The sequence below is a fragment of the Carassius carassius genome, chromosome 2, assembly GCF_963082965.1.
Source record: "Carassius carassius chromosome 2, fCarCar2.1, whole genome shotgun sequence".
NCBI lineage: Eukaryota > Metazoa > Chordata > Actinopteri > Cypriniformes > Cyprinidae > Carassius > Carassius carassius.
Window position 1 is genome coordinate 24,557,182 of NC_081756.1, and position 18,472 is coordinate 24,575,653.

At 36.9% G+C, this 18,472-nt stretch overlaps 2 protein-coding genes across 2 annotated transcripts in view; both read right to left on the reverse strand.

The window, feature by feature from the left end:
* otog (otogelin) overlaps positions 1 to 11,055 on the reverse strand; it is a 54,801-nt gene extending 43,746 nt beyond the window's left edge. Inside the window, exons 1-16 of the mRNA XM_059513215.1 lie at positions 10,924 to 11,055; positions 10,495 to 10,552; positions 10,057 to 10,114; positions 7,948 to 8,020; positions 7,295 to 7,393; positions 7,062 to 7,219; positions 6,000 to 6,121; positions 5,654 to 5,862; positions 5,038 to 5,168; positions 4,759 to 4,865; positions 4,512 to 4,621; positions 3,405 to 3,530; positions 3,201 to 3,309; positions 3,048 to 3,094; positions 2,561 to 2,706; positions 1,464 to 1,596 (exon numbers count right to left, since the gene is read on the reverse strand). Of these exons, the coding sequence (XP_059369198.1) occupies positions 1,464 to 1,596; positions 2,561 to 2,706; positions 3,048 to 3,094; positions 3,201 to 3,309; positions 3,405 to 3,530; positions 4,512 to 4,621; positions 4,759 to 4,865; positions 5,038 to 5,168; positions 5,654 to 5,862; positions 6,000 to 6,121; positions 7,062 to 7,219; positions 7,295 to 7,393; positions 7,948 to 8,020; positions 10,057 to 10,114; positions 10,495 to 10,552; positions 10,924 to 10,996 (1,759 nt within the window). The 5' untranslated portion in view covers positions 10,997 to 11,055. The remainder of the gene's footprint in view (positions 1 to 1,463; positions 1,597 to 2,560; positions 2,707 to 3,047; positions 3,095 to 3,200; positions 3,310 to 3,404; positions 3,531 to 4,511; positions 4,622 to 4,758; positions 4,866 to 5,037; positions 5,169 to 5,653; positions 5,863 to 5,999; positions 6,122 to 7,061; positions 7,220 to 7,294; positions 7,394 to 7,947; positions 8,021 to 10,056; positions 10,115 to 10,494; positions 10,553 to 10,923) is intronic.
* Positions 11,056 to 11,858: 803 nt separating this feature from the next.
* Positions 11,859 to 17,590, reverse strand: slc22a18 (solute carrier family 22 member 18). Its single transcript, XM_059513229.1, has 11 exons — positions 17,403 to 17,590; positions 16,891 to 17,045; positions 15,054 to 15,151; positions 14,724 to 14,869; positions 14,505 to 14,637; positions 14,098 to 14,207; positions 13,752 to 13,862; positions 13,169 to 13,269; positions 12,959 to 13,060; positions 12,693 to 12,813; positions 11,859 to 12,543 (listed from the first exon to the last, which is right to left on the reverse strand). The coding sequence occupies exons 2-11, from the start codon at positions 16,987 to 16,989 to the stop codon at positions 12,350 to 12,352; spliced, it is 1,215 nt and encodes a 404-aa protein (XP_059369212.1). The 5' UTR covers positions 16,990 to 17,045; positions 17,403 to 17,590; the 3' UTR covers positions 11,859 to 12,349.
* Between the last annotated feature and the right edge of the window lie 882 nt (positions 17,591 to 18,472).

An 18,472-nucleotide genomic window follows, 5' to 3' on the forward strand; every position in this document is an offset into this window, starting at 1 on the left:
TCATCGCATGTATCAGAATTAGGCTATCTATTTGCTCACACACGAGCAGCTCCGTTTCATCTCAGAGACGCGTTCTCTCTTTGCGCTTGCCAAATTCCGCTGTGTAAATAGAAAATCCGTCATGGCACGAGCGCAACTGGCTCTTAAAGGGAACGGAAGATGAGACTCTGATTGGTTTATTGCACGTTATGCCCAGAAAACACCCATTAAGAGAATAGGGACAACCTGTTTAGACCATGCACCTGGGTGCACCAACCGTTTTTCCGTCGTTAAGATAGCAAAAGTGGATTTGGACACGCCCTGAGTGCAACTGCGCCGTGCACTTTACACTTTGCGTTTAGATCATTAACATAGGGCCCTAAGACTTTCTTTCTACTTCTAAACATAAAATAACATATTTTGAAGAATGTTAACTTTCATTTCATGGACAAAAAAAAACAATAAGACATTTCTTAAAATATCTTCTTTTATGTTCCACAAAAGAACAAGAGTCATACAGGTTTGGAACGACATGAGAGTGTGTAAATGATGCCAACATTTTTGTGTGTACTATCCCTTAAAAGACCTCTGCTTTAAAAGTACAACACAAAGCTAGGTATTATGGATAGACATCAGTGTGTTGGATATGGGTCTGTATGTAATCTGTATTGTATGCAGATTCAGTTGATGAAGACATTCAAGGTAATAGTACAAAATACAAAAATATACCATATTAATCTACTCATATAAGAGCATGTGGCAGTACACAGAAAATATACAGAAGCTGTCATTGGGACAGCACCCATTCAAAAGGTACTAAATTAGGGATGGGCGATATATCTCATGCGATTGTCACGCGCATTTCGTCAGTAGAGACAGAGCCGTAGATCACTGACAAGCTACACAATATCGTGTTCATTATCGCAGATGAATTGCCTTCGATAATGAACGCGATATTGTGTAGCTTGTCTGTGATCTACGGCTCAGTCTATTAAATGCGCCCCATTTGAAAGCAGGTGATGGCGATTTACCGCTAATCAGGGAACTGGCTTTACTGACGAAATGCACGTTACAATCGCACCAATATATCGCCCATCCCTATACTAAATTGCACCTTTTAAGTACTAAAATGTACCATTTAGGTGCTAATGTTTACCTGTAAGGTACTAATATGCACCCTATATGAATAAATAAGGCACAAAGGTGTACCTCTTGAAAATGTACTGCCCCAGTGACAGCTACCCTTTTTATCTGAGAGTGTAGTTCCATGATAAAGGGGTTGCATCGCATGTTAATATTAAGCCATTTTAAAATATACCATGGTACTAAAATTCATGTACCTTGGTATTTACATGGTCCAAGGTTCTTTCAACAACTTCCATTTCAAAAAAGACGTTAGTACTTTTTGGATCACTTTTGCAGTTGTTATAGCACATTTCCATGCCAGCACTTCATTACAGATCAACTGTAGTACTGTACATTACCATCTGAATACGGAAGTGAGATCCTGAACTGGCTGGCAAGAAAAACCTCTCCACTATGGCTCATTGTGATCTCAGTACGTGGATTCTCGTCAACCATCAGGTTGACTGACTGAATACAAGAACCATCCAGATTCTGCAGACATAACAAAGCAAAACAAGTCAGAACGTCCCATACCAGCACACACAATATCAGCAGCTATAGAACTACTGCATGAAACACAATGGATGAATGTCTGCACAGGGACACACACTTATCGGTTCATCTGATTCAATTTTGACTAATTCAGTAATCATGTCTTTTAGGCATTAAGCATTTATGCTTGTGAAAGTGTTACTGAGAGCTGTTCACAGGAGATAAACCACTGAATCATTCCATTCAAGGAAATGATGGACGCTACCAACAGGTGCCTATGTGAGGATCTTTCACCAGTCACTTTACTGAAATACACCTCTCTCTTCTCTCTCTCTCTATCAGCAACTACAAAGTCTCTGGCTCTGTCATTCAGAGGCTCAGATAAGCAGAATGGCTTGTTCAGAGTCCAGACAGTGACACTATACACCAGACTGCTCTCCGTGTGTTGAGTTTTATCATCAGCAGGTCTGGGCTTCAGGAAAGGAAGGCTTTGAGGGAGAGAATCTCTTCATGTTTTGTATTGTTTCATGTTTTATCTGTCAAAGCTATTCAGGGTCTAATCATGGTACAAGCGCATTTGAACTTTGTTTCATCTCAACCCCAAAAATGAAACTTTAGCCAAAAGAAAGGCTGTGCAATTATTTGTGCAGAATCTAGAGATTAATTTAACTAATCTGAAATAAATGTAACTACAATACTAATAAAACTAGCTACTCTAACTGCTAACAAGCCAATAGCTTGACTAATCACACAAATCTAGAAGCTGTGATCTTAAGTCTGTCTACTGAAGCTGTGTTCCAACTCCCAGATTACTCTTTAGATCACTACACTAGAGCAATTCTGGAACGTGATGAAAAAACCTTTGGCATGCTGCATCTGGCATGCCTTAAATCTTTTCTCTGTTGTGTGCTAATACTCAAGGTTTGTGTTGGTGCGGAGAGCATGAAAGTGCACAGGGACTTACGGCTCCACAGGGTGCATTCTGAATGGTCACAGTGAACTTGCCCGAATTTCTGCTCTTGGCTAAAACGTACTGGCATGTAGCAGGAAATGTGTAAACGCGGCCATCAAACGACTGGAAGAACATATCTCCGGTCACAGAACACTCCCCTGTGAATAAAAAAAGTCCAAAAGTTTGGGGTCTGAAAGATTTTTCGTAAAAATACAATAAAAACTGTAATATTATAGTACAATATTACAGTAAAGTTTCATATTAATTAAATTATAAGCACTATATGAGGACTGGACAATTCGTTTTGTTATGTTTGACTAAATAAATTAAATCTATGCAATCAAATGATAATAAAATTGAAATAAGAGACAGTTGGTATCAGTGAATTGAGAAAATATGGTTTAGAAAGAGGAGAATGACTGAAATTTGGAAACAATTAAAATAGACATCACAAGGGTATAGTAAATATAAAAAAAGGTTAATAAAAACAGATAAACACCTGGACATCTGTGCTCAGTGCAGTTCCATATGCCCTCAACACATGTGCTGAGACAAGAACAAAAATAGATACATTCAGTACCACACAAACACAGGTTTCAATGCTTCTTCATTCAACCAAGTATGCAGTGCATAAGATAATATATTGTCTGACCAGTTGTTGCAATCTTCTTGTACGACATGTCCGGAGGGGTACAGCATGCCGTGGTGCTCACAGGGACACTCTGATGCCTTAACACACACCCCATTCTCGTAGATCAAATCTAGAGAAAGTAAAATGAATTGATTATCTTTAAACATTCACAAATGAACACACATTTAAAGCTTGTGATTAGTTAATTTAGTATTATGTTACTACCATCAGGGCAGTAGCAGCCATCCAAACACTGCAGCTTGCTGTCTATACACATGTGTTCGATCTTGCAGTGCATGGGACAGCAGGTAATACACTCTCTGAAAAGGAGCTCACCGGGGCAATCTACACCTATAGCCAAGAACAACAGATACTCTCACAATATGCATCTCACAGCAAGAAATATATATTTTAACACTTAAATGGTCAAACTGTAAAAGCACTTAAATATTTGACAAAGATAAATTGTACAACTTTCATATCTTCAGGAAAAAATAAAGAAATATGGCACTCGAGATTACTTGAGTGTGTTACAGTGATTTTACATCTTAGTTTCATGCCAGCTGTGGAAAATTACTGTAATGCATGACCTTATGCTTTTACAAAATGCAGGCAATAGGCAAGGCAAGGCAATATTTCAATAAATTGTTTCCAATATTCCATGAACTGTTTTTTATTTACACCACTTTTCAAAAGTTTAGTTTTTTTTTTACTTTTATTTGCTTTTACTTTTATTTGCAAGGACATTTAAATTGATTGTGACAGTAAAGACATTTATAATTTATACAAAACATTTTTATTTCAAATAAATGATGTTCTATAAACATAGAAAATATATATTAGGCAGCAACTGTTTTATAATAATAAATGTTTTAATAAAATTCTTTTTTTTTTCAAATTTATAATAATAAATGTTACAAAAATTCAGCTTTCCCATCACAGGAATGAATTACAATATAAAAGAATATTAATATATTGTTAATGAAACATTTTTAAATTATAAACATATTCATGTGAGATTCTTTTTTTTTTATCTTCCCGAAAACAAAAATTTGAACCATAGTTTTGAATAAACAATTCTCACACCAGAATAACCAATTCTTGGTGCAAACAGTTCTTACACTGATTGTTAACTAAAATCATTTTCAGACTGTTTAAAGCTGTCAAAATAATGCATATACTTATATATAGTATAAGACATTCAGAAAAAATCTGACTATAGAATTTACAATTTACAAATATATGTTTTACAATATTACCAGTACATTAATACAACTACAAAAAAATATACTCCGATATCACAAACAATTGTGTATTTGCAATGTAACCTACTGCAAATAGGAATGTGTGCTCTCCAGTTATGCAGCGGATGTCCAGCATGGGCACATGCTCTGGCATACTCTGTGAAAACCTGGCACACGACATCACCATTGGGACCAGACCTGCACCAGGTGAAAAAAATATACCCACACAAGAGTTATATAGTGCAATAACATCAACAGCATAAGTATGTTTAGGATAACACATTCGAAAGTAAGGTGTGGTAATGTCAATAGCTCAGTGTTGTGTCAGTACTTACAGGCAGAGGTCATTGGAGCAACTGGCCATGTATGAATATGGACTGACAAATTCATGGCAAGACTGGAACGGTTCCTTCAGTAGAGTGACACAAACTTCCTCCACTTTCTGCAGTGAAGAACCAGAGTCCTTATTCACCAGGTGTATAGTGAGTGTAGATGTAAATATGAGTCTGGTTGATGTGAGACAGGAATATACAGTGTGTGTGTGTGTGTGTGTGTGTGTGTGTGTGTGTGTGTGTGTGTGTGTGTGTGTGTGTGTGTGTGTGTGTATGCAGTACCAATAAGACACGAGGATCCTGCGTGGCACATGGCGAGGGGTAAAGAGAGGGAACAACAGGACATCTGCCCAGCTGTGGCTCCTCTTCTGCCCAGCTGTTTCCAAAAATAGCCAAATCCTGTGTGAAAACCCCTGTAGAAAACACAGATAAATGCATTTAAGTGATGCATAATGTGTTTAGGTGCTCTTAAACAATTATAATTATGACATTAAATAACTTTTTATTAAATAACAATTATAATAATTATGCATATAATATTTTATAGCTTTAGATGCAGTAGTGCATTTCACCACAGTTGACATACCAACTTCCTATAATTATTTCATGTCAGCTACCCTAAGTTTCATCAAATATTACTTCTGATCACTGTCATTTCATATTTGTACAGTTAGTACAGAACATTTAGTTTATTAACAAATAAGTTCTTTACTCTTTCACATTATTTGCTTCAACTCAGACAAGGTTACATTTCATATTTCTTACTGCTCAAATAATTTGCTATTTTTCTGTATTGCCAAATCTTGATTTAATCTTGCTGATGTTGTCTTTTCCATCATAAAGTTCTTTTTTTTTTTTTTTAAATACCACACTCTGTAACAAATTGAGTACAACTTGCCATAGCTGGTCTTCAAGTCATCCTGAGTGTCAGCATTGAAATTGCCACATAGTCCACAGGTGTGTCCTACAAACTCGGGACTCATCTTGATGTACACAGAGCCAGTGAGCCCTTGCCAGGCCAGCGTGAAACCTTGTGGCTGAGACACTACAATGTAGTCAGAGATTCGCTCCAGCTCAACATCGTGGATATGATGGGGCAGCTGTACACTACAGAGAGAGGATGTTTGGTTAGAACTACACTCACGCATAAATCATTGAACAGATTCTTTAAAAGAATGAGAGAGCGTGCAGGTCAGGTTTAGGTTAAGTGATAGAGGGTATGGTTGAATGTGAATGTTCATTACCTTTGACCCTTGAAAGTAACACTGAAGTTCTGTAACCTAATCTCCCCCTCCCACGGCAGGAAGAGGCTGATTGAACGTGTGCAGGAGTATGGGAAAGAACTGCATTCTGGGTCATTATGCACCTGCAGATCAATAATTCGCAATTGAGCATAATATAGGAATATTTCCGTATTAAAAAGTGAAAAAAGACCTAAAACAAAGCTAAATGTGAAGTTAAAGAGAATTCCAATTCTAAAACAGAGTGAAAGTAAAACACATTATCACTTAAATAAAGTGTATGCAACTACAGTGTGCAGCTCTTAAGATGCTTCCTCTCCATCATCAAAGAGTGGAGTCGTCTTATCCAGATCCAGATCCAGACCAATCCTGCTTAAGTTCTGCATTGCTGTCGCCATCCTTTCAATTCATTGATAAATGATATTGGCACTTAAGCTAATGGCCTAAAGAAACTCCTGGCTGAGTTAGCGCACCTCCTCTGGATTCCCATCAGTGAGTCTGGGAGAACAAAGCCAATTCTGTTTTGGCCCTGGCCGTAATTACTGTATTAAACTGTAATGGGAATAAATGACCATAATAATGAGATCACTTTCTCTATGAATGCCAATAAATATTTTCCTCAGGCAAGAGCTGTGCAGTACGCACACACTTATGGCGTCTCTGATGCTTAGCAGAGAATAGCAGCCTGCTTAAAAAAAACACATCTAAAGCAACTTCACACTCAGAAATAAGGTACAAAAGCTGTCACTTTGTACCTTAGTTACCCCTAAAGGGTGTGTATTAGTACCTCAAAGTAACATCTTAGTACATGAAGTTTACATAATGAATTAGTACCTAAATTATTTAATACATTTAGAAAAGGTGCTACTGATGTCTACTGCTAACACAGGGTGTAGCTGAATACAGTCTGGTGGCAACAAATCACCATTTGGTAAAGGACATATTTTCTGGTCAATAGTTATAGGTGGTTATGTGGTAGATATACACTAATTATAATTATTATACAGAATATTATCAAAAATAAAGTTAAATAAAAATCCTTTTATGAACATTATATGAGATCACCTGCATATGTACTCTTGACCGAGTGCTGTCTTCACAATCTCTCAGTAATGTGTAGCTACATTTTCCAGGGAAGTAGTAATAAAGTCCGTCAAATGTTTCATAGTTGTATTGTCCCCACGAGCGGCATGCCATCTCTCGCTCAAAGCCTAGGTTGGGGACTGAAATATTTTATGCATTATTTGTCATGCCAAAACTCAAAATGAGCTTAAATTGAATGATCCACAGTACAGTACCTGTCTGGCAGTGTGTTCCAGTGGCCTGGTATAAAGTGCAGTTACAGGAGTCTGGATGGACACACCGACCCCCATTCAGACAAGATGATGTACACTCACCTGTATGGCACAAATAAAGCACATTAAATAGTGTGTGTTTCAGTGCATTTAAGCGTGTGTAAGGTATCTGGTAACTGAAATGGTCATTGAAGCATTAAGATGAATCCAGCTCTTGTGTGTAATGATGACACTCATCAGCCTGTTGAACAGATGTCTAGTGAAAAGAGGGGACAGTCCCTTTCTCACATTTCAAATGGGCATAACTCTTATTGTTTGCAGTTTATCATTACAAAACTTAGGTTTATGCATCACAAACTTGCAAACACATTAATTATTAATATGTTATACTAGCTTATAATTCTTACTAAATGCAATGCACAAATAAAAGTAATATCACAATTCTTGTACAACCACATTAACACACATAAACAAACAGTTCCTTACAGATTAACCCATAATTATATGTGCAGGTGTCAACAAGAATACATGCAAGCAAAAAAACACACAGAGCAACAGGGGTTTTTCAACAGGGGGAATGTGCACAAAAGCCCAAAACCTACACAAAGAGAGTACTGGGCCTCCTAAACTATTGCAACATTCTGCTCAGTTCTCACCGGTGGCTCTGCGGAGTGATGGCTTCTGTGTTTCTGTTTGTTCTGTTGATGATGTGTTGCTCTCTAAGGACCTCTTTAAAGAAATAAAAAATAATAATAATAATAATTTCAGTTCACACATAGTTTGTTGGTAGTCCTTGCAGTTTGTCAGTTACTGAAAAAAATTGTGACAAGCCTCCCAAAGATGAATTTCAGCTAAATATTCATTCCACATTCAAATGTATTACAAATGCATTGAGTACAATTAAAATGTAATGTGCATTACTCATTAAAAATGATTATTGAAATGTTCATAAAAATATGTATGCACATTAATGTTATAATGAGTATTCATGTTTTTTTTATTGTTGTTGTTTTTTATACAATATATGTAACAGAGGCCCCTGACTCTATCCCCCAAGGGGTCTTTGACTTGAAAAGACCCATGTATTAAGGTCTGTTGACACCAATAAGGATAACTATGAAGATTTCCACAAAAATGTCTATATTAGTAATACTATATCGGTATTTATTACCAGTGCGAAATGACTTCTGCTGCTTTAGCAGGAAAGATGCTGATTGGCCGTCAGTGTTTTTATCGTTCATCAGCATGCGTGGGAAGTAAACACTTTTGAAAGTGATTATAACAGTATCGTTCCTGTGCCGTAATCGTTATTTGTGTAGTGGACTCTGCTTTTACATTTAGAACGATGTAAACTATATCGATATCGGACTTGGTGTGAACGGGCTTTAAGACTGAAAGAATAAGCTACAGTAGCCTACATTGAATTGTCAGCAAAGAGACATAACTCTGAAAGATTTAAATTAAATACAAAGGCAGTGGGAATTTTGTGTTAAAAGCTTATGTAATTATTTATGACTGTCCGTTTTAATTAGTTGACAAATTAAGCTTAGGTGAAAAATACCAAATCTATCCTTCAGCTAGGCTACTTTAATTTGCTCTCATATAGGCTATCGGATTAATTATGACCTCCAAGGACTATTTAACCGGAGACCCAGAAGTAGGACGCCACAGGGCAAATCTGAAATTCCAATCAAAGTCTTAATCTGATAAATCATTGTTTTCTCGGGGGCTTACAGAACCTGTAAGCAAGTGCTGCGCAAAGCATGGATAAGAGTTTATTACCATTACCGCAGGAGGAGAGCGATTAGCGGTTCACTTCACTTCAGAACCAAATCATTTTCTTATCTGACCGAAACCGCCTCTATTCTGCCCGCTTTTCCCCATCACACCTGATATCTGAGAATTCAATAATTTTATGTAGCTTACGAACTGCAAGGGAGATGTATTTTCTGACATAATGAACGGAGCCAGTGTGTCCCGGTGAATAGCGGCTCTGGGGAACAGCTTTACCAATCCTGAGCGCCCAGCGGACATCTGAAACCGCTTTACTGCCTCCGAAATGACGGCTTTTGTCCCAAAAAGCTCGACAGAGCCAGCGCTGGGGGATGTTCGGTGTGCGAATTAAACAATGAATTTCAAGGGGGGTCAACTTCTTTTAAAAGAAAATTCGCAATTTTTCTTCACCTGTTTTTGTGCGTCCCTTAAACAATTAGCCAAATACTTTTATGGTAGACTAGACATTCATATGCCTATAATCTAAATCTGTTTCATCAATGTCAAACACAAAGTGCTCGAACAGCAGGTCTTTGCCATGGTTACTTCTTCAATCGAACAAGTTTTCGTACAAAAAAAAAAAAAAAAACATGTTGTACCCTGACAAACGCGTAGCTATTCTTACATTTGTGGTTTCTAAAACGTTTGGACCCCAGTAGAAAATAAAAGTAGGCTATATAGTTATGCTTGCATGTTCAAATCATGAAACATTCTAAGAATAATTATAGCAACGCAATGAGACGGGATAATAATTTTCATATTATTAATATAATGTATTAGAATTTATACCGCATCCATTATGTGCAAACTGCACCTTAAATAGATCTTAATTCATTCAGGTGTTCTCAGCATATTTGGTTTGACAAACTCGCTTTTAAAACAGCTTTTGGAAACCCCTTGTTTTCTGTGATGTTATGCATTTAACCTCATGGCAATGCATTTAGCGCCGGTTTCCTGTGCGCACTCTCAATGCATCGCTTCAGCTCTCCTACCTGCTCCGTTTGGGAAGCGGGATCCCATTTCTCCAGCATTACCCTGCTGCTCTCGCTGCTGCTGGGACACACAGAGAACAAGGAGCGGTTTGTTCCTCACACACAGCTAATCAGCACTTGTGTTAAACAGAAAACCCAGAGACTCAACAGGCGTTTCGACGGAGCTTCTTCAGCCTGTTTCACAACTGTACAGACCTCAAGACCTTTCTTGAGATTTCATCAAACGCGCGTAAAATTAGCGGCGAGACAGGATGGCAACATTTTAGTGATGTTTAAAATGTTCAAATAATGTCTACCATTACCAGTAAATAGACATAGATTATGCAACAGAATGTTTTGTTTCATTATAATAAATAAATACATACATAAATGATACATGAAAATATAAATGCATGACGCACATCGGATAGACACATACATTTAAATAGTAATACTCACTTTTCATAATCATGCTGGTGTGTTAAATTCAGACTTTCAGTGCACCACGTGATATGTGCTGAAAAACAAAACAAATTATCATCTATACGTCATGATTAGATTTTTTCCCCACTTGTATACTTTTCTGTATCAAAATTTATATATATATATAATTGTACTTGATATTTTACGTAAGCTTTTTAATACAGTAAATGATTTTTTTTTTCTTAAGATAGAAATTAAGAGAAGAAATTATTAACAGCCCATCTTGCTACTCAACTTGATATTGAGGAAATTAGGCATAGCCTATAGGCCTCTATCATTATAATTTTAAAAACTATTTCGTTGACAATGATAACTTAAATCATGCATTTTAATTATCTACTTGTATTTTCCCTCATGATCAGTTAATGGGAGCAGAACACATCAGTCCATCGTCGTGCTGCTTACCTTGATATATTAAGATGAAGATTAATAAATAGAGTAAAAAAAGTTTCTTTCCGGGAGTTAAAATAGGATCCATCCGTGACTCATGTGAATCACTTGAAATGGAATGAGATTCTCCCCTCACAGTCTTCCACCGATGGCCACTACCGACGCATATTCCCGTCTGACTGCAGCTGCCTCTCGCGCGCTCACTCCCGTGTGTCCTCGCGCATCTCAGGTGCTGAAGATAACGCCCGTCATCTGCATAATATATGCTAATGAGCAGCATGAATACCCACAACTACAGAGAGAGAGAGCGAGAGAACGGAAGGCTCCGATGCAGGAAGAAACACTTGAAGAAAATGTTTTGATATTTCTTTCGATTTTCATGATATAGTGAAAATTTAATTAATTTTGATCCAACTGCTAACTGAGCAGCAGTTAATGAAGGTTTTAAAAGATTCTTTCTCATTAATAATAATAATAACAACAACAATAATAAAAATCATGTTGTCATTTACTCATCCTCATGGTATAACAAACCCTTATAATTGTATTTCTTCTGTAAAAAAATAAAGAGAGGGCGGCACTTGATAGAATTAGAGTTCATTGCAGACTTTAATTAAATGGGGGGGGGGGGGGTACAACGAGAGTAAATGGTAACTGAAGCTGTTCAGTTGTGTATTCTGTTTAACTTCTGTCTAATAAAAAACATTCTTGAAACATTATTTTTTTGGAAACCTTGTTGTGAGGAACAGACTAAAAGTCAGAATCTGTGTACCAGTGCTGTGAACAATTGCAGCTAGACTAATAAGCATGTGCTGTGAAGTTAAACATGGACAAGAGTGGACAGATTTCACTGGAGATGTGAAAAGGGCGCTCTCCAGCATTGAAGTGGTGTCCCAAAATAAAATGTGCACAATTTAACAGTTTGGAGTTTTTTAAGAACTTTGCAGGAGTTGCAATGTGGAAGAACAAGATAAATATGGAGAAAAACACAGACTTTCCTTTATATTCATTTAAGTTTCAGATACAAAATTATGGATTTGTAATTTAGTTATTTTTCATGATGTATTATAACTGCTACATTATTATAATGAACAATTCCTGTATAATATGGGATTGTCTGAAACTATCCTAATGCCACACGGATAAAAGCAATTTGCGCTTCTTTGATCTGACCTACAGTGGACATTTACATGCCAGCTCCTTTTTAAGATATGAAACTACCTTAAAAAAAATCCTGTGCTAACTTGTGATATAAAGTGGAATAACTTGACAGTAACTTAAGATATTTTGAATGTCTGTGGTATTAACAAAACTGAGATCAGCAGAGTTATTTGTGACTAAGTCGTTCTCCAGTGTGTAAGGAGGTAAGTTAAATACCCATGGTTTGTTGTATGTGCCCTCTCATACAGTGTGACCATGAACAGGACAGTCATAACTCTTTTCAATTTTTTTTGGGTTTGTGTGGCTGCGAGCGCACTCCATTGGCTAGCAGAAGACTAAAGACAGCAGCATTAATGACACACTGGATGTATCCGAAGGATGGCACACCGTATGTCTCATAGAGGAATCCTCCAATGGTTGGGCCCACAGTTCGCAAAAGAGATTGCACCGACGCACACAGACCCAGCATGGTTCCTGAACACACCACACAAACAAATTGTTTACATTTAGTGCATTATGAAAACATTTGCATGGACAATGATTCCTCTGGCATTGTGTACAATGTATATGCATATGTATGCATTGAATTCATGCCCAGTCTAGGATGTGTGTTTGTGGATCACCTGTGTCAGATGGAGACACACTCTTAGTCAACATGCTGTCTGTGATGACACTGAAGACACTTAGAGAAAACATCATCGGTATTACGATTAAACAAAAATGGAACACATTGGTCATCATAGCCTGAAAAACACACCAAACACAAATATTTTATATACCGTACACACTGTGAGACCAGTCATATAATCCAGCTTCCATGTTTAACTGACACAACTGTTATGCAACTAATTTAAAACAAAAAAGGGAACTGTTTGCAGCATCAGTTTACCTGTGCAAGGCCCACTAAACTGGATACCCCAACAGAGAGCAGCAGTAAAGAATACTCTGAAAATCTAGATGTAAGACGCCCAATTACAGCACCCTGGATTACCTTAAACAGGAAGATAGCAGTGTCACTCATTGCCTCAGCACAGCAGCGCTTAAATCCCAAACTATTTAAATGACGTGTGATTGATAAGAAGTGTGCATGTGTTTATACCATTTGTACTATGCCAATGTAAGCCATCAGATAGCCATTCTGCTCTGCCTTCAGTTGAAAGAAGTTCATGGCAATGATGGAGAACATAACTTGAAATATACCTAAAAGGATATGTAAAACAAAACATTAATCAACATTTAAAGTCGTAAATGATGTAACGGAAGTAGGGACAGATTTGTTTCTTCTGTATTGTTAGGTACATTGAGAAAACACATGTCCAAATGAGGGGCTCTACCCATCAGGTATTTGATTGGATGGAAGGATATCTGAATGTGAGCTTGCAGTTGATTGTAAGAAAGGGGTGGGTTATGCAGACTAAATGATTAGAAAAGTCCAGCATACATCACCGAAGAGAAGTCTGTCGTTTTACCGGAAGATTTGAAAGTTTGGTCATTTTAATTAAAAATCTAACTTCATTGTTTACTTGTATGCATTATTTATCATTCACAGTAAGATCAATAACATGCATTTAGAAAATAGATGGTGAACTTTCATTTCATGTCAGCTTTAGGTATGTTTCTAATTTAGGGGTGTTTCAATATGTTTAAAGTCATTAATGGCAATAGTTAAATTGAGGGTTCACCTGCTGGTAATCCAGAAATAATCTTCACTGTAAAGGTCTTTGCAACACCTGGAAACTTCATCAGTCTAGTGATCTCCCCCACATTAAACACGGAATTTGATGATCCCTTCTCTAAAAAAAAAAAAAACAATTATAATAATAATTATATGTAATGTATATATAATCCTAAATAACATTTAATAATATTGAAAATCTGCAATGAATATTTAGCAAGAAAAAAAAATCAATACAAACTTCATATGAACAATGGACTATAATCAGATTTTTAATATAAGTCTCTACAAATGGCTCCAGCAAGAGAATTCGTTTGGTGTCTAAGTGATTTGTGTGTTTGTTCATGTCATACTGTTACTCTCTTGCATGGGTTGTAATTTGGTCTGTTTAGGGATGAAGTTCAACACCAGCAGCAAAGAAACAAAACTTCCAACAGCCGCAAAAGATGCTGCAAACTTTTCCCTGCAAAACACACAAAAACGCTGGCATTTAAATTCTGTTTTTACTGGATTAGAGCTGCTTTCATTTCATTTTTAAGTGATAAATAACATGATTAGCTTTAAATGGAAAAATGCAGTTTTTCTTTTGAATTTGCATTCATCATACAGAAAAGTGATACAGAAAAAAGAACTGTATCACACTTTCTGGAAAAATATTAATGTCTAATGTTTCTTGAGCACTAAATCAGCATATTAGAATGATTTCTGAAGGATCTTGTGAGACTGAAGACTGGAAGAATGGCAGCGTAGTGTGTCCTACCCAAAGTGTGTGCTGAGGGTCCCACCCAGTGATGATCCTGCGATCATGCCAATGCCAAAGCACAGGCCGAGTTTCCCAAGAGCATCTGCTCGCTTCTCATTCTCCGACAGATCTGCAACCACCATTTGAGCTCCTACAGACAGAAGCAAATGTACTCCCATACCTAGACAGTGTGTTTGAGTAACACATATGTGTGATGAGTGTATGAGCATGTGTTACCTGGCAGTCCATGCATGAATACAGAAGGTAGTTTGTGCACGAAAAGCATGAAAGTGTTGTCGGCCACTGTTAACAGTAGGAAATAAACCACTGATGCCAAGCAAGACACAGAGAGAGCTGCGCGTGCGCCGAACACATCAGCAAACCTGAAAACAGACACAATGACACGTGAATAAAATGAATCTCTATTTCATACACTACCTATGTTTGAAGTCCTTAACTGAAGTTAGAAATTAAATAAATTAGTAATTCTCATTAGACATGTAATTACAGACACGGATTTATCCCATTTCCATACACACCACACACGGATGAGTTCTGACTGTTTACCTTCCATAAATAGGTCCTCCAAGCAGCTGAATTACTCCAACTGTGGTTTGCAGATATCCGAACCAAATAGTATCGAACCCGAGCCTCCTCGCCAAATACTGTTCCACAGTAGAAAAAATTAACAAGCAAGGCAGCCCATCTTTTATAACTGCTTTCTTTCTATCTGATTAGCTGAAAAAGCCTGGCTTAGACTACAGTGGGCCCAAAACTAGATGGCCAGCTTTAATCTGCTATACATTACATTTACAATCATTTACCTGCTAATTTTATCCAAAGTGAGTTATTAAATGAAGAATATGTAATGCAGGTGAATATTAATTAAATACTGATTTTATTTATACATACATACACACACACACAAACACACACACACACACACACACACACACATATATATATATATATATATATATATATATATATATATATATATACATACATACAGAATTTTCTATATTACTCCATAAATTTGACCCAGAACATCAGCAGATTTTCACATAATTCTTAAAATAGACAAAGAGAACCCAATCAAACAAATGATGAGACAAAAATATATTCTTTGTTATTTATTTATTGAGAAAAATATCCAATGTTACATATCTGTGAGTGGCAAAAGTATATTAATCCCCCCCCCCCCCCCCAAAAAAAAAACAATTGTCTCAGGCCCTTCCACAACATTTCAGTTGGATTAAGGTCCAGACTTTGATTTTGCAATTTCAAACCATTAGCTTTGTTCTTTTTTAAGTGGTTAACCATTCTTTGGTAAAATGTTCTTGTGTGCTTGGGGTCACTGTCTTGCTGCATGACCCACTTTCTCTTTCTGTTTTACTGCATCTCCCAGATGCAGTAAAACAGACACAAACCATGATACTACCACCATCTTGTTTCACAGATGGGATAAGGTTCTTATGCTGGAACACAGTGTGTTCTATTCTCCAAACTTCTCATTTAAACCAAAAAGTTCCATTTGGTCTCATCTGTCCATAAAACTTGTCTCCAGTACTCCTCAGACTTGTCCACATGATCTTTAGAAAACTGCAGATGGGCAGCAATGTTCTTTTTGGAAAGCAGTGGCTTTCTCCTTGCAACTCTGCCGTGCACACCATGGTTGTTCAGTGTTCTCCTGATGATTAGCTAATAAGGCCTTTAGTTGCTTAAAAAGGTACCCTGGGTTCCTTTGCAACATTGTGGATTACACATCTTGGTTTCAGGGTGATCTTTTTTGGTCAACCACTCCTGGGGAAGGTAACAGTGGTCTTGACTTTCCTCCATTTGTACATAATCTGACTGTGGATTAGTAGTCCAAACTGAGATGACTTTGTAACCTTTTCTAGCCTTCAAATTAACAGCTAATCCAAGAGATTCACATGCTTTTGTCACTCACATATATGTAATATTTCCTGAATAAATAAATGAAAAATACTTGTTTTTGTCTCATTTTTTGTTTGATTGGGTTCTCATTGTCTATTTTCAGGAAAGATATGATTATGTTTCAGGCTATATTTATGCAGAAATATAGAACATTTTAAAGGGTTCACAAACTTTCAAGCAGCAATATATATATATATATATATATATATGTGTGTGTGTGTGTGTGTGTGTTACATATATTGTAATAATTTATCATAGAAATCGTATTAAATAACAAATATAATATTTAAGTATAAATATAATTAGTTCACATGATCGCAGACTTAATGACCAGTTTGTTTGCTGGAATGTAGTGTCAAATGTGAGAGCCAAAACCCCTGCAGATATTCCAGGGCTCAGCAAAATCGATTCAAAGGAAGTTTTATTTAACTTTTGATACCAAATGAAGTCGAAAGGCAAGACGAACCGGTGTAATGGAGAACTGGAGGAAGAGCCAGGTGATGTCCAACGCTGCGATGAGGTAGGTGATGTAAATCACTTTCTGCTTCGCTGCTGGTTCCATCATTCTAGCTAACGTTATATTAGATCTCAGCTTTAGGTTTTTGTCCCCCGATAGTTCTCCTTAAATGGGTCAATTAAGAGCACCTTCATCACGTATCTGAAACTCCAACGAATATACATGTACAATTTATGAGCCGTGATCCTGCTGTAGTAGCGGTGACAAAGCATAACTTAATGTGACTGTGAGGGAAAGGTTAAGCGCAGAGCTAAACTTCAACCAGTCCTCAAACTATTAACAAGTTAAAGGACTTTGAACCGTTTCAGTTTCGCCGAAGCTCTTCTCGCTGCAGTGGGAGAGGCTTATACTGTTTTAAAAAGTATAATATAAAAATACTTGTTGTTATTTATAATAAGTAATAATAGATATAAAGATCTGCAGTAGTTTCATTTCCGCACAAGATCGTGGATCACATTTACCTTGGGAGTCAAACTGTTAGTCAAACTCCAATTACACATGTTGTAACAAATAACCGGATTGGATGGTAAAAAATAAAAGTGTAAAGCGTATAAAGGTGTCTAAAGTGCTAAAATAAAACCATTAAGTACATAGTCCTCGCCATCTTGTTGTAGATAACATACATCGAGGAAATTCCTCCTCTCTGTGTCGTGAACACTGGAGGCGTGACCGAGAAGGGTATTCCTGCACAACCGGAGGCTGCAGTATCAGGACCGCAACTCTTGGACCGCAGCTTTAGGACCCTAGTTTTTTGTGACAGCGCCACCTACCGTACTGGATCAACACTAATTAAAGATGGACGACGTTGACCGCAATCAGACGGTGAGTACCGATATTTAATTAAGTTTTATTTTATAACGTTTAAACGGTGCGAAGTTTACATAGTGAGAACTGCTAACTATGAATTAATAATTAATTCCCACCAAATTTAGAATTTGTGAGCTAGTTTTATTAATTACTACGACGTTAATTCGTGGCCATGATTTCACAAATCCTTGTTGAGTTTTAATGACGAAGTATTATAAGTGAATCTAGCCTGCACATTAATTAAACTTATCAGATGACAATTGCATGGTTGATGTAAGGTTTGTAAGATTTACCTGCAGCTTAATGTATTAGTGTGAATACTGGTTTAATAGTCGTTGTTTTACCATATTTATGTATAAAATATCTTTCATAATTAAACTGCACTGACTGCCTAGTTGCAGTATGTGTTAGCTTGTTGTTTTGGCATTGTTTTGCAATGAAGAATGAGGCGTTTGGCAATTTTAATAGCTTGTTACAATTTGGCCTAATCTGCAGGTCTACTCCACATACAGTCCATTGATATCATGTGTTAGTTTCTGTCATGTTCTGCATGGCCAATATGAAGTGATTTTATGGATTTGGTTAGGCTCATTGTAGGACAGATGATTAAAAAAGGCACTAGGGATTTTCATGATCTCAAAATATTCTAACAATTAGGCTCTCTCTTTTTCAAGATACATATAACAATCCAAAAAGGGAGATCCCTGCCCGAATTGAAGAGATG

Coding starts and splice junctions, on each gene's coding strand:
- slc22a18 (XM_059513229.1), bottom strand. CDS start 16,989: ATGATGGAACCAGCAGCGAAGCAGAAAGTGATTTACATCACCTACCTC. Junction 13,270..13,751: donor TATTTCTGGATTACCAGCAG/GTGAACCCTCAA, acceptor ATATCCTTTTAG/GTATATTTCAAGTTATGTTC. Junction 12,814..12,958: donor GTTTAGTGGGCCTTGCACAG/GTAAACTGATGC, acceptor TGTGTTTTTCAG/GCTATGATGACCAATGTGTT.